The 23,129-nt window shown below is 44.2% G+C and overlaps 1 protein-coding gene across 5 annotated transcripts; it reads right to left on the bottom strand.

Annotated features, from left to right (window-relative positions):
• Nucleotides 1-22,540, bottom strand: UBXN8 (UBX domain protein 8). 5 transcript variants are annotated; one of them, XM_032143969.2, is made up of 8 exons: nucleotides 22,111-22,540; nucleotides 16,643-16,765; nucleotides 14,360-14,427; nucleotides 12,675-12,797; nucleotides 10,578-10,700; nucleotides 6,645-6,686; nucleotides 4,221-4,295; nucleotides 1-845 (listed from the first exon to the last, which is right to left on the bottom strand). In XM_032143969.2, exons 1-8 carry the CDS (start codon nucleotides 22,196-22,198, stop codon nucleotides 678-680), a joined length of 810 nt encoding a protein of 269 aa, XP_031999860.1. In that variant the 5' UTR covers nucleotides 22,199-22,540; the 3' UTR covers nucleotides 1-677. The 5 variants fall into 5 exon arrangements, with proteins under 5 accessions (XP_031999860.1, XP_031999862.1, XP_058289622.1 ...); XM_032143971.2 differs by having other exon boundaries at nucleotides 21,927-22,199; XM_058433639.1 differs by lacking the exon at nucleotides 12,675-12,797.
• Between the last annotated feature and the right edge of the window lie 589 nt (nucleotides 22,541-23,129).

Raw genomic sequence — 23,129 nt, 5'->3', positions numbered from 1 at the left:
CTTAGTGTTACAGTGCATGACTTTATCATTATAGGCTTATAAGCAGGAGAGGGAAATGATCAGATACAGCTTTAAAAATTCACCTATATTTTAATGCTTTCATAGTTTTATTTTTTAAAATACTGATTCATTTGGAACTTTGTAACATTTAATACATGGGAAAATTATATAAATCACAAACATCAGTTAAGTAAACTGTAATGCATACCCAACAGAAAGAACTTTAAAGCCTCCAAGAGCTTTGAAGCTTCTTCCAAGTTTTTAATTGCACAGAAATACAGCAGAATAAACATTCCTGCTTATAAGACTTTGAAGAATTTGAATCATGAAATATTGTGTGCTAAGATGGACTGAAGAGGCAGAAAGCAAAGTTCTACGGGTTTGTTTTCTAACACTGAGAAATCATGTCAGCTGGGAAAAAATACCAATTACTGAGTGCCTTACTGCATACATTTCTACCTCATTCTCATTTGTTACATTGTAAAATGGCACAGTCCACAGATTATTATGTGCAGAAAGCAATCCTTTTCTAATCCTAGTCCCATGGATATCAATGTTCGAAGTTTACTGCCATGAGCACAATCAAGGTATGGTGTGATCTGAAAGTGAAGCCTTTATTGTGCCAGAAGGTCATGGCATAAGTGACTTCATGCAAACAGGGAGCTCTCCCTTCCTTCCTAGTTGGTCTGCTCCTTCTCCTCCAGGATGAGTACAGTGTCCACAGTTATTCCTATGTCCTCCAGCGACTGGCCTCCCTCCACTGCCAGAGGCCGTCTGGGAAAGGAAGTAGAAAGGCTGTATAGAGATGTGTGGTACCCAATTCTTGTCATCCAGTCAAATAAGACCTAGAAGATAAAAAGCTTGGCTTAGTCATTATCAAATACTTTACACACCGTGTCCCTTTAGACCACCATAACATTTTATAATTTTGTCAATGTAAAATCATATCCCTAGGAGTAATGAGACAGAATTTTCATACCTTTCAAAGAAACTTTCTAGAACTTAAATGAAAATAGTTTGCCATGAGTTTAGAGATAGGAATATTCTTTTTTTTTTTTTTTTTTTTTTTGAGATGGGAGTCTCGCTGTGTCACCCAAGCTGGAGTGCGATGGCATGATCTCGACTCACTGAACCTCTACCACCTGGGTTTAAGCGATTCTCCTGCCTCAGCCTCAAGAGTAGCTTGGATTATACAGGTGCCCACTACCACGCCCGGCTAATTTTTGTATTTTTAGTAGAGACGGGGTTCCACCATGTTGGCCAGGCTGGTCTTCAACTTCTGACCTCAAGTGATCTGCCTGCCTGGGCCTCCCAAAGTGCTGGGATTATGGCCGTGAGCCACTGCGCCCAGCCAAAAATTAGCCAGGCATGGTGGCAGGCACCTGTAATCCCAAGCCCTCAGGAGGCTGAGGAGGGAGAATAATTTGAACCCATGAGGTGGAGGTTGCAGTGAGCCGAGATCCCACCACCGCACTCCAGCCTGGGTGACAGAGCAAGACTCGGTCTCAAAACTATATATATACACACACACACACACACACACACACACACACACATATATACGTATATGTGTGTGTATATATATATATATAATTTTTTTCCCCAAACATATAATGGCACAGAAGTTTGAGACCAGCCTGGGTAACATGGCGAAACCCAGTCTCTACACAGAATACAAAAATTAGCCAGGCCTGGTGGTGCATGCCTATAATCCCAGCTACTCAGGAGGCTGAGGTGCAAGGATCACCTGAGTCCGGGGAGGTCAAGGTTTCGGTGAGCTGTGATTGTACCACTGTGCTTCAGCCTTGGTGACAGAGTGAGAACCAATCTCACAAAAATAAATAAAAATAATAGTAAATTATCTGTCAGGAACACTGATCCTATTTACATTCACATTAACGAGTTATGATGGCCGGGCACAGTGGCTCACACCTGTAATCCCAGCACTTTGGAAGGATGAGGCAGGAGAATCATTTGAGCCCAGGAGTTCAAGATTGGCCTGGTCAGCATAGTGAGACCTGTTCTATTTTTAAAAAATAAAAAATATTAAAGGTTTTGTTTTATTTTGTTTTTTGTGATGGAGTCTTGCTGTCTCCCAGACTGGAGTGCAGTGGCACGATCTTGGCTCACTGCAACCTCTGCCTCCTGGGTTCAAGCAATTCTCCTGCCTCAGCCTCCCGAGTAGCTGGGACTACGGGCACGCACCATCACGTCCAGCTAATTTTTGTATTTTCAGTAGACACAAGGTTTCACCATGTTGGCCAGGATGGTCTCGATCTCTTGACCTCGTGATCCGCTTGCCTCAGCCTCCCGAAGTGCTGGGATTACAGGCATGAGCCATGGTACCCGGCCAAAAAACTATTAAAGTTTTAAGAATCCCTGTTTTCCTAACACATTTGCCAAATCTGGGTACTATTTCTTTTTAATATTTGACAGTCTAGCTAAGTAGAAAATACTGTTTCATTTTATTTGTACTTCATTGATTCTATGTGAGGCAAAACATTTTTTTCATATATTTATCTATCACTGAGTCTTCTTTAGGAAATCGTGATATTCATGTGCTTCTTTCCCTGCCAGTCTACTGAGGTGTTTATCTCTTCCTTAAGTTCCTTATAAAAAATAACTATCATACATAAATACTAAAATGGGCTGGTCGTGGTGGGTCACACCTGTAATCCCAACACTTGGGTAGGCCAAGGTGGGCGGATCACTTGAGCCCAGGAGTTTGAGACCAGCCTGGCCAACATGTCAAAACCCCATCTCTATTAAAAATAAAAAATTAGCCAGGAACGGTGGTGCATGCCTCTGGTCCCAGCTACTCAGGAGGCTGAGGCACAAGAAATGCTTGAGACCAGGGGATGGAAGTTGCAGTGATCAGAGATCACACCACTCCATTCCAACCTGGGTGACAGAACAAGATTCTGTCTCAAAAAAAAAAAAAAAAAAAAAATTCTAAACTTTATGAACAGTTTCTTTATGGAATTTTTATTTTTATTTTTTTTTTTTTTATTTTTTTTTTTTGAGATGAAGTCTCACTCTGTCCCCCAGGCTGGAGTGCAGTGGCGTGATCTCAGCTCATTACGAGCTCCGCCTCCTGGGTTCACGCCATTTCCTGCCTCAGCCTCCCGAGTAGCTGGGACAACAGGCGCCCGCCACCATGCCTGGCTAATTTTTATGTATTTTTAGTAGAGACAGGGTTTCACCATGTTAGGATGGTCTCGATCTCCTGACCTTATGATCCACCCACCTCGGCCTCCCAAAGTGCTGGGATTACAGGAATGAGCCACCGCACCTGGTCGGAATTTTTATGTAGTCAAATCCAGTATTTTCCATTATGGTTTATAGCATTCTTGTCATTGAAGGTTAAATACAACAAACAGGACAGAAAATTATTTACATATATTTTTAATGCACACGTAATTATATGTTTAAATGTACTTAAGAGATGGAAATATACCGAAATGTTAGTAACTGGTTTTGGCATGAGACTACAGATCAAATTTTTTTCTCTCTCTACTTTTCCACATTTTCCAAATTATCACTAACAACCACAGTATTGTTTTTATTATTTATTATTTTTGAGACAGAATCATGCTCTGTCACGCAGGCTGGAGTGCGGTGGCACGATCTCAGCTCATTGCAACCTCCACCTCCCAGGTTCAAGTGATTCTCCCACCTCAGCCTCCCGATTAGGTGGGATTACAGGCGTCCGCCACCATGCCTGGCTAATTTTCTTATTTTTAGTAGAGATGGGGTTTAACCATGTTGGCCAGGCTGGTCTCGAACTCCTGACCTCAAGTGATCTGCCCGCCTTGGCCTCCCAAAGTGTTGGGATTACAGACGTGAGCCACTGCACCCAGCCCACAGTATTGTTTTTAAAAGAAAAAAAAGTCTAAAGTTAATAGTGGCTACTTCCTAAGGATTTAAAAGCATCTTGCCCATTAAATTATGAAAATGTAATGAAAGCAAACAACAAAGGAAAAATACACCAAAGGGAAAGAATGAGTAAAATGTGAATGCAGAGATCATAATTCAGAGACATCCAGCAGGCATGCCTAGTTAGCCAAATTTCTGCAATGTAGAGTACCTGGAAATGTCCTTTATCCATACCTGATGGGAGGTGCAGATGACAGTGTGATCACACCTTCCCCACGGCATGTGAATAAACTACTGCCAAACTCGACAAAGATATTTCTCAAAATGTGAATTCCTTCACTTACCTGTGAGCTGTAGGACTTCAAAAACCTTCTCCTCAGGACATTCCCACTGGGACATCGGAGAGCAACAGTAACTACCTAAGGAAGAAAGATTCACATAAGAACTCCGATCCATTGCTCTTTGCAATTCCTTTCATTCCATAAAACAGCTAAGCAGCTAAAAAGGACTTAAATGCTGCTTTGCTAATTATTAAAAGACATAGGTAGGGCATGGTGGTGGCTCACGCCTGTAATCCCAGGACTTTGGGAGGCTGAGACAGGCAGACCACTTGAGGCCAGGAGTTGGAGACACCCCCCGCCACAAAAAATAGAAAAATTAGCTAGATGTAGTGGTGCACGCCTCTAGTCCCAGCTACTTGGGAGGTTGAAGTGGGAGAATAGCCTGAGCCCAGGGAATCTGAGGCAGCAGTAAGCTGTGATCACGCTACTGCACCCCAGCCTGGATGACAGAGCAAGACTGTTTAAAAAAAAAAAAAAAGACATTATAAAATGAGAAGATGACAAATTAGTGTTTATTTTTCACCTGTCAAGAAACCCTTTATGACTACCATGGTCATTAACTGTGCTGGGAGTTATGTGGGTATCATATTACGCATAAGTGGTGGTTTTAGAGCAGCACCCCTCCCTCTCAGGAAAGCTATGTTAGAAAATATTTCCAATCAGGCCAGGTACAGTGGCTCAGGCCTGTAATCCCAGCACTTTGGGAGGCGGAGGTGGGCGGATCACTTGAGGTCAAGAATTCAAGACCAGCCTGGCCAACATGGTGAAACCCCATCTCTACTAAAAATACAAATATTAGCCAGGCGTTGTGGTGCACACCTGTGGTCCTAGCTACTCAGGAGGCTGAGGCAGGAAAATGGCTTGAACCTGGAAGCAGAGGTTTCAGAGAGCCGAGATCGTGCCATTGCACTCCAGCTTGAGCAACATGGTGAGACTCGGTCTCAAAAAAAACAAAAACAAAAACAAAACACTTTCCCATCAGGCACAGTGACTCACACCTATAATCCCACCACTTGGGGAGGCCAAGGTGAGAGGATCACTTGAGACCAGGAGTCGGACCAGCCTGAGCAATACAGTGAGACCCACTCTTTACCAAAAATAATTTTTTTTTTTTAATTTAAAAATTAGGGCTGGTGGCATGTGCCTGCAGTCCTAGTTACTTGGGACACTAAGGTAGGAGGATCACTTGAGCCTGAGAGGTTGAAGATGCAGACAGCTATGATCGTGCCAAGGCACTCCAGCCTATGAGACCGAGCAAAAGCCCGTCTCTTAAAAAAAAAAAAAAAAAAAGGTTTCTAAGGAGTATAACTGTTGCCAAGCCCCAAGAAGTAGGTTCTCCTTCTGGATTTATTGCCCAAATGACTTAATGGCTTTCAAGACACGTGTGTGCTCCCCATACATTAGGAAGTGTCTATAAGTAGGGTGGCCAGGGACAGGAAGGCACCACGGACTATGACCCAGCAACCGGGAAGAAGGCAGCTTGACACAGAGTTGGGGATCAGTCCCAGCCCAGCCCCCAACAGCAAACCACCCCTAAATTAAAACATCTACAAAGTAGTTGCCCTCTTCATTTTCTCCTTTGAAAAGGAGAACTGCAATTTGAAGTCATTTGCCTAGTTTTTTTTCCTTTTTTTTTTTCCTTTTTGTAGCGACAGGGTCTCACTACGTTGCCCAGGCTGGTCTTGAATTCCTAAGCTGAAGTAATCCTCCCCTCTCGGCCTCCCAAAGTGCTGGGACATACGCCTACTTGGATTCTGTTTTAGTACGCAACGCATTTTCTGACCTAAAGTTCTGGAAAAGCCCACATATATCCTATGCCTGAGGCAGTGGGTGGGTGTAATTCCAGCACTTTGGGAGGTCAAGACAGGCAGATCACCTGAGGTCAGGAGTTCCAGGCCAGCCTGGCCAACATGGCGAAACCCCGACTCTACTACAAATACAAAAACTAGCCCGATGTGGTGGCAGATGCCTGTAATCCCAGCTACTTGGGAGACTGAGGCAGGAGAATCACTTGAACTCAGGAGGCGGTGATTGCAGTGAGCTGAGATCATGCCATTGCACTCCAGCCTGGGTGACAAGAGTGAGACTTCATCTCAAAAAATAAAAAAGACAACTCAGCAGACAGCAGCCTTGCAAAATAGGACTCATGTTGAGGAATTTGATACTACACTACATTCCAAATAAGACCCAGCTACTCAGGAGGCTGAGGTGGGTGGATCACTTGAGCCCAGGAGTTCAAGGCCAGCCTAGGCAACATAGTGAGACCCTGTCTCTATGTTCTAAAAAAGACCTAGTTACAGTATAATCACATCAACACTTATGCTATCATTTCTCTCTAAACCCAAGTTTAGATAAGACATATTTAATGGATGTCAAGCAAAGAAAATAGAAAATAAGTTTAATTTTCGAAGAGAAAAATAGACTTACTTCTTCTGCTGTTTGAGAAGGTTCTTCAGGTGAATCAGGAATCTAAAGAAAAGTACTGGTAAGAGGAATGTAAACATTTTCAAGAAGCAAACAAAAGTGTCAATGAGAAGAGTTCCTCTCCATACAGAGTTTAGACACACGTCTAAGCTTGCTTCAATCTTTTCTTTATACATCTATAAAGAGTTTATAATGAAAATAGCTCAATTAATAAACATTTTTGGGCAAGTGTGCTAAAAATTAATCATAAAAATAGGATTTGAGATAATAGCTCCCAATCTATACATACTTAAAGGATTTTGCTTCTATTATGTTCCAAAATATTACTAATATATAAAAATGTACTATGTAGAAAAGCAAGCCAGATGCAGTGGCTCCTGTCCGTAATCCCAGCAACTCAGGAGGCTGAGGCAGGAGGATCACTTGAGCTCAGAAGTTCAAGGCCAACCATTGCAACAAAGCAAGACCCTGTCACTTAAAAAAAAAAAAAAATATATATATATATATATGATTGTGTATGCATATTCACATACATATACATAAAAACAGGATAAATATTAACATGAATCAGCTGGGCACAGTGGCTCATGCCTGTAATCCCAACACATTGGGAGGCCAAGGCAGGTGGATCACTTGAGGTCAAGAGTTCATGATCAGTGCAGCTAACATGGTGAAACCTCATTTCTACAAAAATACAAAAATTATACAGGCATGATGGTGGGTGCCCATAATCCCAGCTACACGGGAGGCTGAGGCAGGAAAATCGCTTGGGACCCATGAAGCAGAGGTTGCAGTGAGCTGAGGTTGTGCCACTGCACTCTGGCCTGGGTGACAGAGCAAGCCTCTGTCTTAAAAAAAAAAAACAAAACAAAAAAACTCAATAAGACCCCAGAATTATTTTGCTTCAAACATATACACATTTTATTTTATTTTTTAAATTTATTTATTTTTCTGAGACAGAGTCTCACTCTGTCGCCCAGGCTGGAATGCAGTGGCGCGATCTTGGCTCACTGCAAGCTCTGCCTCCTGGGTTCACGCCATTCTCCTGTCTCAGCCTCCCGAGTAGCTGGGACTACAGGCGCCCGCCACCACACCCGGCTAATTTTTTGTATTTTTTAGTAGAGATGGGGTTTCACCGTGTTAGCCAGGATGGTCTCGACCTCCTGACCTTGTGATCTGCCTGCCTCAGCCTCCCAAAGTGCTGAGATTACAGGCAAGAGCCACCGCGCCAGCTCATATACACATTTTAACATGAATATGAACTTTTTGTCACTCACACTCCCAGGTGACTGCCAGAAACCATTCACTTTGGTTGCTTTTGTCATTTACTCATGTTTCCCTATTTCCATTAATCTATTAAGAATCCAGATATTGGGCTGGGTGCGGTGGCTCACGCGGGTAATCCCAGCACTTTCGGGGGCTGAGGCAGGCAGATCACCTGAGGTCGGGAGTTTGAGACCAGCCTGGCCAACATGGTAATACCCCATCTCTACTAAAAATACAAAAATGAGCCAGGCGTGGTGGCGCACACCTGTAATCCTGCTACTCAGGAGGTTGAGGCATGAGAATCTCTTGAACCCAGGAGGCAGAGATTGCAGTGAGCCATGACTGCGCCACTGCACTCCAGCCTGGGTGACAGAGTGAGGCTCTGTCTCAAAAAAATAAAAATAAAATAATCCAGATATTTAGACCATTTTCTTTCATTAAAACATTTGTTACCAACGACTTCATCTCCAGGAACTCTCTTTATTAATACCATAGACTATATTTTATAACATTTAATCTAACCTTACTTGCATTTACTAAATAACTCATTTGTTTTCCTTTGGTATCAAAAGCATATGTGACTGTCAAGTAAAATCTGCCATCAGCATAAGATAGTGTCATTAACAAAACACAAACGTGAATTTTTAATCAGTCCATTTAGTTCATATCGATCTTTTTCAAAGGTCAGTGATAGTTCAATAATCTGATTCCCCTGTTCAATCTCCACTATGGGACCAGGAAATCTCAGATTGAGAAGCAATATCTTAGAAACTATTTTCAGGGAATAGACAGCCTCCCAGCTTTCCCTAAGGGCCCGGTAAAAATGGATTTCTTATTTCTAATCTTTTCCAGCTCCAATTGGAATTAAGTTAGGGATTGAAGATTTGAATGAACAACATGTATAATAAACCTGGGCACTAATCCAAAGTGACTGATTGCTAATATATTCCCTAGAAGGGCCAGTAAGGAAAATTATACACTCATGTTAATAACAGCTATTAGCCACTCACAAGATAGGGCTTGATAACGTTCTTAAGTTAATAGGAATGCTTCCCTTTGTAAGCATTATATTTTTCATTTTTACATAATCAAATTCCTTAAAAAGAATTGAGTATTTTCAGCCACGCGCAGGGGCTCACGCCTGTAATCCCAGCACTTTGGGAGGCTGAGGTGGGCGGATCACGTGGTCAGGAGATCGAGACCATCCTGGCTAACATGGTGAAACCTCGTCTCTACTAAAAATACAAAAAATTAGCCGGGCGTGGTGGCAGGCGCCTACAGTCCCAGCTACGCAGGAGGCTGAGGCAGGAGAATGGTGAGAATGGTGTGAACCCAGGAGGCGGAGCCTGTAGTGAGCTGAGATTTCGCCACTGTACTCCAGCCTGGGTGACAGAGTGAGACTCTGTCTCACAAGATGGAGTACAGTGGCGATCTCGCCAATATTTAGGTACCTGTAATCCCAGCTACGAAGAAGGATGCGACAGGAGAATCGTTTGAACCTGGGAGGTGGAGGTTGCAGTGAGCCAAGATTGCACCATTGCACTCCCGAGTAGCTGGGACTACAGGCGCCCGCCACCACGCCCGCCTAAATTTTTTGTATTTTTAGTAGAGATGGGGTTTTACCATCTTAGCCAGGCTGGTCTTGAACTCATGACCTCATGATCCACCCACCTCGGCCTCCCAAACTGCTGGGATTACAGGCATGAGCTACCACGCCCAGCCCTTTTTGTTTTTTGTTTTGAGATGGAGTTTCACTATTGTTGTCCAAAAGCAACCAAAGTGAATGGTTTCTGGCAGTCACCTGGGAGTGTGAGTGATAAAAAGTTCATATTCATGTTAAAATGTGTATATGAGCTGGCGCGGTGGCTCTCGCCTGTAATCTCAGCACTTTGGGAGGCTGAGGTGGGCAGATCACAAGGTCAGGAGGTCGAGACCATCCTGGCTAACACGGTGAAACCCCATCTCTACTAAAAAATACAAAAAATTAGCCGGGCGTGGTGGCGGGCGCCTGTAGTCCCAGCTACTCGGGAGTGCAATGGTGCAATCTTGGCTCACTGCAACCTCCACCTCCCAGGTTCAAACGATTCTCCTGTCTCAGCCTTCTCAGTAGCTGGGATTACAGGTGCCTGCCACCACACCCAGCTAATTTTTTTGTATTTTTAGTAGAGATGGGGTTTCACTATGTTGGCCAGGCTGGTCTTGAACTCCTGACCTCAGATGATCTGCCTGCCTTGGTGTCCCAAAGTGCTGGGATTACAGGCGTGAGCCACCATGCCTGGCTAAGAATTGAGTATTTTCTAAACCTATTGTCATTTGTCTTTATTGCTTCCAAGTTGGATTCAGAACATTATTAATATTGAACAGGGAAAATTATTCTTTTTTTTTTTTTTTTTTTTTTTTAAATAGAGATGGGGTTTCACCATGTTGGCCAGGCTGGTCTCAAACTCCTGGTCTCAACCTCCATCGTCCTCGGCCTCCCAAAGTGTTGGGATTACAGGTGTCAGCCACCGCGCCCGGCCTATTCTTGGGTGATCGCTTTGTAAGGCAGTAGGAAAACACCATCTGGATGAAAGGCCAGTCCTGATCTTCACCCAGTACACCACCTCACCCAGAGTTCAATACTCCTGCTGCACATAGACACAATTCAATGAGAGGCATGAAGTACTTTACCTCCTTGCACGTGGGCTGTTCAGCAGGAGATGGAAATTCAATTAAAGGTTTAAGCAAGTTCTGGCTCTTTGCTGCTTCTCTGTTTGGTATTTCCAAAGATGTCTGACTTGTACCTTCATCACCCTGGTCAAACACAACAGACAATTTCTAAAGAGATGTTTTCTATCAACTTTATTCTATTCACAATTGTTTTTCCTTTTTCCTTTTTTTTACCCTTATGGCATTATCAGTAGAAAAATATTAGCAAGCCATTATGAGACCCAAAAAATTAAAGCATTATCTCCGTGGACAAGAAAACATGAGGCTTGAGCCGGGTGCTGTGGCTCACACCTGTAATCCCAGCACGTTGGGAAACTGAGGAGGGCAGATCACCTGAAGTCAGGAGTTCAAGACCAGCCTGCTAACACAGTGAAACCCAATCTGTACTAAAAAAATGCAAAAATTGGCCAGGTACAGTGGCTCACGCCCGTAATCCCAGCATTTCGGAACGCCGAGATGGGCAGATCACTAGAGGTCAGGAGTTTGAGACCAGCCTGGCCAACATGGTGAAATCCCATCTCTACTAAAAAAAATACAAAAATTAGCCAGGCGCAGTGGCAGGTACCTGTAATCCCAGCTACTCAGGAGACTGAGGCAGGAAAATCACTTGAGCCTAGGAGGCAGAGGTTGCAGTAAGCTGAGATCGCACCACTGCACTCCAGCCTGGGCGATGGAGAGAGACTGTCTCAAAAACAAAAATTAGCTGAGGCAGAAGAATTGCTTGAACCTGAGAGGCAGAGGTTGCAGTGAGCTGAGATGGTGCCACTGCACTCCAGCTTGGGCAACAGAGTGAGACTCAGCCTCAAAAAAAAAAAAAAAAAAACTTGTAAACTTCTATAGAAACTGACAAAATTCATATTCAATGCTGAAGGAAAACATAACCAAAGTTTAATTTGACTTAAAAATCAGAATATATCATATATAATAACATATATAACATGAGCTTAATACCTTGGAGATCTTGACCTGAGGAAAGATCAGAATGTTCTTGTCCTCAGACAATAGCAATTTATTTGACAGTTTTAAAGACTATCTTATGTCACATAAGATATATCTTTGTTTTTTGTTTTTGTTTTTTTTTTTTGGAGAAAGGGTCTTGCTCTTGTCTCCCAGGCTAGAGTGCAGTGGTACAGTCATGGCTCACTGCAGCCTCTTGACCTCCTGGGCTCAATTGATCCTCCTGCCTCAACCTCCCAAGTAGCTGAGACTACAGCCACACACTACCACGTCTGGCTAATTTTAATTTTTTTTTGGTAGAGACAGGGTCTTCCTATGTTGCCTAGGCTGGTCTCAAACTCCTGGTCTCAAGCAATCTGCCTGCCTCATCCTCCCAAATTGCTGGGATTACAGGCGTGAGCCACCACAACAACTTTTTAAGTAACCAAGTTATATGCTCTTTAGGCACCAAAAACCACTTAACCAGCCAGGTGCAGTCCATGGTAGGGTGCACCTGTAGTCCCAGCTACTTAAGAAGCTGAGGCAGAAGGATCCCTTGAGCCCTGGAATTTGAGGCTGCAGTGAGCTATGATCGTGCCACTGCACCCCAGCCAGGGCAACAAAGAGAGACTGTCTTTTAAAAACAGACCAGCTGGGTGCGGTGGCTCACACCTGTAATCCCAGCACTTTGGGAGGCTGAGGCGGGTGGATCATGAGGTCAGGAGATTGAGACCATCCTGGCTAACACAGTGAAATCCCGTCTCTACTAAAAATACAAAAAATTAGCTGGGCATGGTGGCGGGCACCTGTAGTCCCAGCTACTCGGGAGGCTGAGGCAGGAGAATGGCGTGAACCTGGGAGGCGGAGCTTGCAGTGGAGCCGAGATTGTGCCACTGAACTCCAGCCTAGGGAAACAGAGCAAGACTCCATCTCAAAAAAAAAAACAAAAAAAAAGACCAACCCCTTAACCATGTGATAAACAAGTATGCTGAACAAAAACTGATACACAATCATTATCAATAAAAACTCCTAAAAGCAGACCAATATCATTTTCAATTAAAAATCAATCATGTAATAGGAAACATAGAGGATTCAAAATATAAAATAAGAATATTTTCCAACCCCAAGTTTGTGACCACTGCTTAATTTCCAGGCTTCACCCGTCATTTGATAAAAGCGCTTCTCCAGTTTTCTCAATTTCATTTCCTGGTGAGGTTTTAAAACATTCTCTATGTATCTGCTGGCCTGTTCAAAACAACAAATTAGGTGTTGTTACTATACATTAATGTTCCTAAAAATGTACGCTGTCTATAAAGTTGTTAATAAGAACCAAGTAAGAGCCCTGCTGGCTGAACAGAGCCACTGCCACCCTGTTTGGCTGCTTGGTTGCGGGGAGGCTCGTGCCGACAGCTGGACAGCAAGCTGGACAGGCATTTGTTTTTGACCTGCCTGATTATGAAAGTATCAACCAGGTTGTCGTTTTCATGCTGGGAACAATCCCATTTCCTGAGAGAATGGAAGGATCTACTTTTCCTATCCTGATTCAAATTGAATGCCGGTATGGCAACTCCAAGGATTTGCCACAAATGGGAAACCAAGTGCCATCTTCAGAATTTCGGGTCTTAAATCTGGAGAGGGAAGCCAACGTCCTTTCTTTTTGTTTTTATTTTGAGATGGAGTCTCACTCTGTCATCCAGGATGGAGTGCAGTGGTGCAGTCTCCACTCACTGCAACCTCTGGCTCCTGGGTTCAAGTGATTCTCCTGCCTCAATCTCCCAAGTAGCTGGGACTACAGGTGCCCGCCAACACGCCCAGCTAATTTTTGTATTTTTAGTAGAGACAGGGTTTCACCTTGTTGGCCAGGATTGTCTCGATCTCTTGACCTTGTGATCCACCCGTCTCAGCCTCTCAAAGTGCTGGGATTACAGGCATGCGGCACTGCGCCTGGCCCAAAATTTTTTTAAAATTAGCTGAGCATGGTGGTGTGTGTGTGCCTGTAGTTCCAGCTACCCGGGAAGCTGAGGCAGGAAGATCCCATGAACCCAGGAATTTGAGGCGACAGTGAGGTATGGTTGTACCACTCCACCCCAGCCTGGCAACAGAGAGAGGCCCAGTTTCAAAAAAAAAAAAAAAAAACCACAGTGGTATATCTATTCAGTGGAATATTATTCATCCACAATAGGTAAATCCGTACCAACAGAAGGCAGATTGGTGGTTTCCAGAGGATGGGATGAGGGCAGAGTGGGGAGTGACTGTTTAAAGAGTATACGGTTTTCTTTACAGGAGATGGAACAGAGGTGGTAGTTGTACAACCCTGTGAATGTACTAAATGTCGCTGAACAGCGTGGTCAATTTTGGCTGGGCATGGTGGCTCATGCCTGTAATCCCAGCATTTTGGGAGGCCGAGGCAGGCGATCACCTGAAGTCAGGAGTTTAAGACCAGCCTGGCCAACACAGTAAAACCATATCTCTACTAAAAATACAAAAATTAGCTGGGTGTGGTGGTGTGCGCCTGTAATCCCAGCTACTTGCGAGGCAGAGGCAGGAGAATCGCTTGAACCTGGGAGGCAGAGATTGCAGTGAGCTGAGATTTTGCCACTGCACTCCAGCCTAGGTGACAGAGCAAGACTCCATTTCGAAAATAAATAAGTAAAATAAAATGGTCAATTTTATGTCACGTGAATTTGACCTCATTATATATTTTTTTAAATCTTAGCACAAAGACAGAAGCAACAGACCTTAATTTTAATTGCCTCAGAGATTTTTGTATTTCTCTACGCATAAAGTCTCTAAAAATTCTGCCTTACCTTCTCTCCTTGTGCTTCTTGTTGTTTTTTTCTCACAAGTTTTTGTCTTTTCTCGTTCTTTTCTTCTTCTAGGACATCAAAACATAAAAGTGCTTTTTACTTCCCAAGTATCTCATTTGAAGTATAACCAATCAAATAATGTATCAAAAGAAAGAAAAAAATCTAAAGTCTATGGTTGGGAGGCCGGGCGCGGTGGCTCACGCTTGTAATCCCAGCACTTTGGGAGGCCGAGGCGGGCGGATCACGAGGTCAGGAGATCGAGACCACGGTGAAACCCCGTCTCTACTAAAAATACAAAAAATTAGCCGGGCGTGGTGGCGGGCGCCTGTAGTCCCAGCTACTCGGAGAGGCTGAGGCAGGAGAATGGCGTGAACCCGGGAGGCGGAGCTTGCAGTGAGCCGAGATTGAGCCACTGCACTCCAGCCTGGGCGACAGAGCGAGACTCCGTCTCAAAGAGACTCCGACAAAAAAAAAAGTCTATGGTTGGGAGACCCTAACACATCACATTGTCATTTATGTTTGGGTTTAATAGTATAACCTTTTAGGATCATGGTTTTATTCATAGTTAATTTAAAAGGGCTATACATTAAATACTGGTCACTTTCCTTTTATTTACTTACATTTAAATAAACAGTGAAACAAAACACAATGTACCAAATTCACTAATGACGAGCTTCTTCCTAGTAGCATAGAAAATATGTAGTTTTTGGTTTTAAGATTCGCCTATTCTGAGGCTAAGTACAATATTATTTTAAAAGGCTTCTAGGACTCACAAACTTTTGCTTATCAAAAATGAAGCAGGCTGGGTGAAGTGGGTCAAGCCTGTAATCTCAGCATTTTGGGTGACTGAGGCAGGTGGATCACTTGAGCTCAGGAGCTAGAGACCAGCCTGCGCGACATGGTGAAATCCCACCTCTACAAAAACTACAAAAATTAGCCAGGTGCAGTAGTACACACCTGTAGTCCCGACTACTCGGGAAGCTGAGGCAAGAGGATCACTTGAGCCTGGGAGGAGGAGGTTGCAGTGAGCCAAGCATGCCACTGCATTCCAGCCTGGGTGACAGAGCGAGACTCTGTCTCAAATTAAAAAACTAAAAACAAACATGATTTCCTAAAATTAAAAACATTGACATATAAAAGACAAAGGTGCCTAAGTAAAAACTGCTGGAATGGAATAAAACATTAGGATGAAAAGCCTTTCAAGATTAATGGTAGATTAGCCGGGTGTGGTGTCTCACGCCTATGATCCCAAAGCTTTGGGAGGCCGAGGCGGGCGGATCACGAGGTCAAGAGATCGAGACCATCCTGGTAAACGTGGTGAAACCCTGTGTCTACTAAAAATACAAAACTTAGCTGGCATGGTGGTGCACACCTATAGTCCCAGCTACTCGGGAGGCTGAGGCAGGAGAATCGCCTGAACCCAGGAGGCGGAGGTTGCAGTGAGCCGAGATCGTGCCACTGCACTCCAGCTGGTGATAGAGTGAGACTCCGTCTCAAAAAAAGAGAAAAAAGATTAATGGTAGATACATTCACTCTGTAGAACAGCTCATAAACTGTAGGTATCAAATGGCAGTTAAGCAGCACAAACACACAATTTAAAATTAGGGAATTTACCGTATAACAACTTAGAAATGATATAGCTTAAAAACACATATATAAGAAAAATGTACGATTTCTCATAAAAATGTTGGGATATAGTCCACGCAAAACAATCATCACTAATTTCCCTCCGCCTCCGGTTCGCCTTCTCCTGCCTCACCTCCTGGTAGTGGGAACAGGCCCACCCGCCGGCAATTTTTTTTTTTTTTTGAGACATTTGCTGTCACCAGGTGAGTGCAGTGGGCAATCGCTCTGCAATCCGGTTAACCCTTTTCTGCCTCAGCCTCTCGGTTAGTGGGATAGCCGCCCACCGCCGTAATTTTTGTTTTTTGAGAGGGTTTCACCTGGTCTCGATCTCGCCCTGTGATCCGCCCCTCGGCCTCCAAGTGTGGTTACCAACTGACCCGGCCAATTTTTGTTTTTTAGTAGAGAGGGTTTCACCACGTGATCCGCCCGCCTCGGCCTCCCAAAGTGCTGGGATTACAAGCGTGAGCCACTCGCCCGGCCAATCATCACTAATTTTTAAAAACCAACACAAGAAAGCATGACTAGAGTTGTAATGATTACTGTCCCTGAAACTACACATCACAGATTAATAGTAAAATGGCTCTTACTGTACAAAGTTCTAGAATAAATAAATTTGAGTAGAATGGTATAAAAGGGTAGCATAAATAATAAACTTACCCTTCAGATAAACTTGGGAAGATTTAAATGAGTTAAGCCATGAGGTAGTCACAGAAATAATTAAAGTAAGAAGAGCAAGCAGTAAGAAAATTCGGCCACAAAGCAAAAGAAAATCCTTGATTCCTGATAAAGGAAAAAAACTAAAATTAAAATTCAAAACTTTTTTTTTGTTTTAAGAGACGAGGTCTCACTATGTTGACTAGGCTGGTCTCGAACACCTGAGCTCACGTGATCTTCCTGCCTTGGCCTCCCAAAGTGCTAGGATTATAGGCGTGAGCCAACATGCCCAACCCAAAACATTTTTCTTGATACTCCTAATAAATTATAACACATTAGAAGATTATTTGTACTGAAAAAGTATAGTAGAAGTTATACAACTGTTTCATGATTTTGTTCATATATAGTTATCCCTCAGTATTCATGGCGTATTGGTTCCAGGACTCCTGAGTATACCAAAATCCACAGATGCTCAAGTCCCTGATATAAAATGGTACAGTGTTTGCATATAGTCTATGCTCCCACATACTTTAAATCATCTATAAATGACTCATATACTACCCAATACAACGTAAAGACTCTATAAATAGTTGCTATACTTTGTTTATGGACTAATGACGGGGAAAAAAGTCTGTAGATGTTCAGGACAAACAGACAAACATCCATTTATCCATTTTTTTTCTGAATATTTTCTTTTCTTTCCTTCTTTTTTTAAGAGACAGGGTGTTGCTCTTCTATTTATTTATTTATTTATTTTTGAGACGGAGTCTCACTCTGTCGTCCACGCTGGAGTGCAGTGGCGTGTTAGCCAGGATGGTCTCGATCTCCTGACCTCGTGATCCACCCACCTCAGCCTTCCAAAGTGCTGGGATTACAGGCATAAGCCACCGTGCCCAGCTGAGAGGGTGTTGCTCTTCTTGGTCTTGCTCTGCCACCCAGGCTGCTGGAGTGCAGTGGTGAGAACACGGCTCACTGCAGCCTCAACTTCCTGGGGCTCAAGCGATCTTCCTGCCTTAGCACCCCCTAGTAGCTGGGACTACAGGCATGCACCACCACACTCAGCTAATTTCTGTGTTTTTTGTAGAGATGGGGTCTCACCATGTGGTCCAGGCTGGTCTTGAACTCCTGAACTCAGGCAATCTGCTCGCCTCGGCCTCCCAAGGTCTTGGGATGGTAGGCGTGAGCCACCGCACCCAGCCCTTTCTGAATAGTCTCAATCCACAGGCGCTTAAATCCTCGGATGTGGAACTCAGGGATACAGCAGGCTTACTGTATTCTCCTTTGGGCATTGAAACTCATGATGGTTGTCATTTCCAGAACAAATGTACAGAGCATAATTGTAGAATAAACACTATCTTAGGAATACAGTTATAATTAGAGCGATCAGCTACACTATATTATGAATATCAGTGATGTATAAGTTGTAGTTTCCCATATAGAGAAAATTACATAACTAAAAATAAAACTGAAAATATCATTGTGTTGGTCGGGCGTGGTGGCTCACGCCTGTAATCCCAGCACTTTGGGAGTCCGAGGCAGGCAGATCAGAGGTCAGGAGATTGAGACCATCCTGGCTAACACGGTGAAACCCCATCTCCACTAAAAATACGAAAAATTGGCCAGGTGTGGTGGCGGGTACCTGTAGTCCCAGCTACTCGGGAGGCTGAGGCAGGAAAATGTCACGAACCCGTGAGGCAGAGCTTGCAGTGAGCCAAGATTGTGCCACAGCACTAAAGCCTGGGCAACAGAGAAAGACTCTGTCTCAAAAAAAAAAAAAAGAAAAAAGGAAAATATCGTGTCAAATTCTAGTTCTATGATAAACAATCTCACTGAAACACCAAATTCTTATTTCTCAAATTAAATTGTGCAACTGTGTGCTTCTTTATTTCTTGACATTTAGTCATTTGTAAGTAAAATTACGATTTACATGCTTGCGGAGGAAAAAGTAAAAATATAGTATTTGGTCTTTTTATTTGTTTATTTATTTATTTATTTTGAGACGGAGCCTCATTCTGTCGCCCAGGCTAGAGTGCAGTGGCGTAATCTTGGCTCACTGCAACCTCTGCCTCCTGGGTGCCAGCTATTCTCCTGCCTCAGCCTCCTGGGTAGCTGAGACTACAGGCATGCACCACCATGCCTGGCTAGTTTTGTATTTTCAGTAGAGAGGGGGTTTCACCACGTTGGACAGGCTGGTCTCGAACTCCTGACCTCAGGTGATCCGCTGGCCTCAGCCTCCCAAAGTGCTGGGATTACAGGCATGAACCACTGCACCCAGCCAGTATTTGGTCTTATATTAGGAACCAAAGTGAAAATTATTTGAGCAAAAATCTAACTACCTACTTTGCATAATACAATTTGGCAAATGTTGAGGGACAGGAAACAAAGCTCGGTTAAAAATGATTTCCATCCTCCCGGAATTTTTACTCTTGTGTTTTTAATTTTCAAAAGATAAATGGCAGAGATACAGAGGAATCCAATGTGATCAAGGCTGGTAATTAGTCAATTAACTAAAACTTAAAGAAGGAATCAGAAAAACACATATACAGGCTGGGCGAGATGGCTCATACCTGTAATCCCAGCACTTTGGGAGGCCAAGGCGGGTGGATCACCTGAGGTCCTGACCAACCTGGCCAACATGGTGAAACCTCCATCTCTACCAAAACACAAAAATTAGCCAGGCATGATGGTGGGTGCCTGTAATACTAGACACTTGGGAGGTTGAGGCAGGAGAAATGCTTGAACCCGGGAGGTGGAGGATGCAGTGAGCAGAGATCATGCCATTGCACTCCGGCCTGGGCGACAGAGTGAAAAAAACATATATAGACTTAAATGTTTTATTTTAAACTGAAAACAGATGTATATTCTTGCCTTTTTTTTTTTTTTTTCTTTCAGATGGAATCTCACTCTCTTGCCCAGGCTGGAGTGCAGCAGTTGATCACAGGTCACTGCAGCCACTACCTCCAGGGCTCAGGCAGTCGTCCCATGTCAGCCTCCCAAGTAGCTGGGACCACAGATGTGGGCCATCAGATAATATTATTATTTTTTTTCCAAATGATCCTCCTTTCTTGGCCTCCTTTCTGGGGCATGGTGGTGCATGCCTGTAGTCCCAGCTACTCAGGAGGCTGAGGCAGGAGAATGGCGTGAACCCAGAAGGCGGAAGTTGCAGTGAGCTGAGACTGCACCACTGCACTCCAGCCTGGGTGACAGAGCGAGACTCCGTCTCAAAAAAAAAAAAAAAAAATTTAGCTTAAGTACAAGTAAAATGTACTAACAATAAAGGTTTTTACACAGTAGAAAAAGACAAGGCTAGTTTTTCAATATATGTCTGAATATTAGTATAGGCATAACCAGCCCTGCTGCTGGTATAAAGTATGATGTGTAAAACAGACTTAAATGCTGTTAAGAAATAATTATTGGAAGCTCACTATCAAGAATCCAAAGGTAGCAGAAAAAAAAGGAAAAAATATATATTAAAAAAAGAAAACTAAAAAGGGGAAACAATCCAAAGGAAACAATCATTCGTTCAGAATTCTGAGAAAGAAGCTAATTCCATGAAAATTTCAAGAACTCGATAAAGATGCTGCCAGGAGCCCGGGTGCAATTTCTAGAACTCTTGTCCCTAGTTCTATTAAACTAGATACTGGTAAGTGCTGGGAATACAAAAATAAATTCCATTTGGTCTCTGCCTTCAAGAAGCATATTTCTGGCTGGGCACGGTGGCTCACACCTATAATCCCAGCACTCTGGGTGGCCAAAGTGGGCAGATTGCTTGAGCCTAGGAGTTCCAGACCAGCCTGGGCAACATGGCAAAACCACATCTCTGCAAAAAATACAAAAAATTAGCTCGGCATGGTGGTGTGGTGCCTGTATTCCTAGCTACTCAGAAGGCTAAGGTGGGAGGATCACTTGAGCCAGGAAGTCCAGGCTGCAGTAAGCCATGACCGTGCCACTGCACTGCAGCCTGGGTGACTGAGCAAGACCTTGTCTCAAAAAATAATAAATGAGCAGAGTAGGGGTGGATGTTGAAAAGACAAGGAAACAGGTGAATTGTGGAAATGGTGACTGTGAATTCAACATTTCTGATCCTTTGGATAAAGGTCTTGTTATATTCCAACACAGCTTAAGTGGGTGAGAAGCTTCAGAAGAGTCTTTGTACATTTTTTTAAAGCATTTTATTTTCATTTCTTATTGCACGCAACATTTCTAGGCATCTGACTCCGTGTGAGCAGGGAGAAAAGGTGGAGAAAGGGAGTACACAAAGCCAAGTTTCATTATGATCTCTAACTTCAGAATTTGACCTTAAAAAGGGAAACAGACATGTAAACTGATCACTGAAACGTCCAAAAATCAAGTCACGATTCTCAGCATCTCCACTGTTTTTCTTTCCATTTTCCCTTTACTAGTAGCACTACCAAATACCTAGGTCTGCTCAGTCCCCCATGAGGCAGTCATCCTTGAATCCTTCCTTTCCCTTGCCCCAAACATCAACCCATAAACAAAGCCTGTTGGTTGATCCTACTCCGTCAATATCCCAAATCTGTCTACATTTCATCTCCTCTGTTACTGTTCTAGTCCAGGCCATCATCACCACCTGTCAACTTCCAAAGCCTGATGTGCCTCACTACTTCCACCATAGCTTCTGTCCAAAGCATTCTCCATACAGAATCGAGTGACCTTTTTAAAACCTTAGGGAAGTCACTTAACCTCCCTAAATTTCAGTTCCCTCAACTGTAAAATGGGGATTATAATAGTGCCTACCCTCCTCTGATTGCAGTGCAGATTAAATGAGATAATAACCAGCACCTGGTGTTTGGCTTATAATAGGTGTTCAATAAACGTTATTATCCTGAGCCAATTCCTCCTCCTCCTCCCAACTCTCCTTGATTCAGCCACAATGGCCTTCACCTTTTCCTCCAACATGTCATAATCTTTTTGCCTAGAATATTTCTCCCCTCCCCCATCCCTTCCCTGCCCCCACTGGCTTTTCATGGGCGTGGCCCCTTATTTAAACCTCAGGGCCGGGCGCAGTGGCGCAGGCCTGTAATCCTAGCACTTTGAGAGGCCGAGGCAGGAGGATCTCTTGAACCCAGGAGTTCGAGCCTGGGCAACATAGTGAGACACTGTCTCTAAAACCGAAACAAAAAACTTCTCAGCCTAAATTCTCACAAGGCCTTCATCTTATCAACCTGTTTATTTCCTTTTGAGTGTTCACCAGGATGCGAAAGCACTGTGTATGATTGCCCCTGTGCTCTTTACCTCTACCCTCTTACACGTAAAACCATCACACCTGGAGGGAAAAGCTTCCTCGAAGTGAAGTCGACTCCGGAAGTGGGGCGGCAGGGGCGATGCAGTCTGGGAGTTGTAGTCAAAGCTGCTCCGAAGCCACGCAGCCGAAGAGGCGGTCGTTCTATGCAACATTCCTGTGAAAATTACCCAGCTGTGACTGTCGAAGGGAAAAAGACAACACTTACCTATATCCGGGATCCCACGCCGCAGCTCCAGACACACAAGGGGGACAGCAGAGAGGAAGAAAATGCCAACAACCCCACGTGAAGCCATGGTGGCGGAAGCGCCTGGTCCAGGCGGAAAGCCCGCCCCTTTCGGCCGCGTTTTCCGGGGAGGAAGTGGAATTCTTCTTGCAGCGGGCCGGCTGGGAGAGGGTAAATAATGTCGTCAATAACGACGGCTGCGTCGTTATTGAGGGGCAGCTAAGCCCCGTGTTTTCAATTTATAGTCTGTAGTCGTGTTTCAGAAGAAAGGCAAGTCGTCCTCCAAGTCACATGACGTCCAGAGGAGCCTGGGCTCTAGAGTGGTGGTGGCTCTCTGGAGGGTAGCAGGGCAGGGGCTGCCCCTTCGGTCTTTGTAGCGTCTGTGAGAAAGCGCTTTCCAGAGGGAAATGAAGCCGAAGAAAAAGCTGATGCTGTTAGGAGGCCGCCTGGCCCCCTCTGGCCTTGTGGCCGTAGAGGATGAATGTGGGCTATAGCACCTCCCTTATCTCCCTAACGGTTCTTGGTTCCTGTGGAAAGACAACTCGAAAGTGGGGTCTGGCTCCAAATACCTGCCCCCCAACACGCACGTCCTAATGCCAGGTCCTGGAGACTCGCTACCCCTTGTTCCGCCCCTTGTCAGTTTTGCCTGCACGCGTTATTGTTAACCTTGACTTCATAGTTTTCTGACTTAATTGCCATCCTATAACTCACCACTGCGCACTTCTCCGAAGCTACTGAGGTCCTCCCAATCTACAACATTTCGTACTTGGAAATTATCTTTCCTGGCCAGGCGCGGTGGCTCACGCCTGTAATCTCAGCACTTTGGGAGGCCGAGGCGGGCAGAACACAAGGTCAGGATTTCAAGACCAGCCTGGCAAATATGGTGAAACCCCGTCTCTACTAAAAATACAAAAATTAGCCGGGCGTGGTGGCGGTCGCCTGTAATTCCAGCTATTCGGGAGGCTGAGGCAGGAGAATTGCTTGAACCTGCATGCGGAGGT

The sequence above is a fragment of the Hylobates moloch genome, unplaced genomic scaffold (assembly GCF_009828535.3).
Source record: "Hylobates moloch isolate HMO894 unplaced genomic scaffold, HMol_V3 SCAFFOLD_22, whole genome shotgun sequence".
Lineage (NCBI taxonomy): Eukaryota > Metazoa > Chordata > Mammalia > Primates > Hylobatidae > Hylobates > Hylobates moloch.
The sequence above is the reverse complement of the archived record's forward strand: the minus strand, read 5'-3'. Positions and strand labels throughout refer to the sequence as shown.

What these genes read in the sequence shown, in the direction of transcription:
- UBXN8 (XM_032143969.2), bottom strand. Translation starts at nt 22,198, where the DNA reads ATGGCTTCACGTGGGGTTGTTGGCATTTTCTTCCTCTCTGCTGTCCCC. An exon ending in TTCCCAAGTTTATCTGAAGG is followed by an intron (nt 14,428 to 16,642) that starts GTAAGTTTATTA and finishes TTGATGTCCTAG; the next exon opens with AAGAAGAAAAGAACGAGAAA. An exon ending in AACAGCCCACGTGCAAGGAG is followed by an intron (nt 6,687 to 10,577) that starts GTAAAGTACTTC and finishes ACTTTTCTTTAG; the next exon opens with ATTCCTGATTCACCTGAAGA.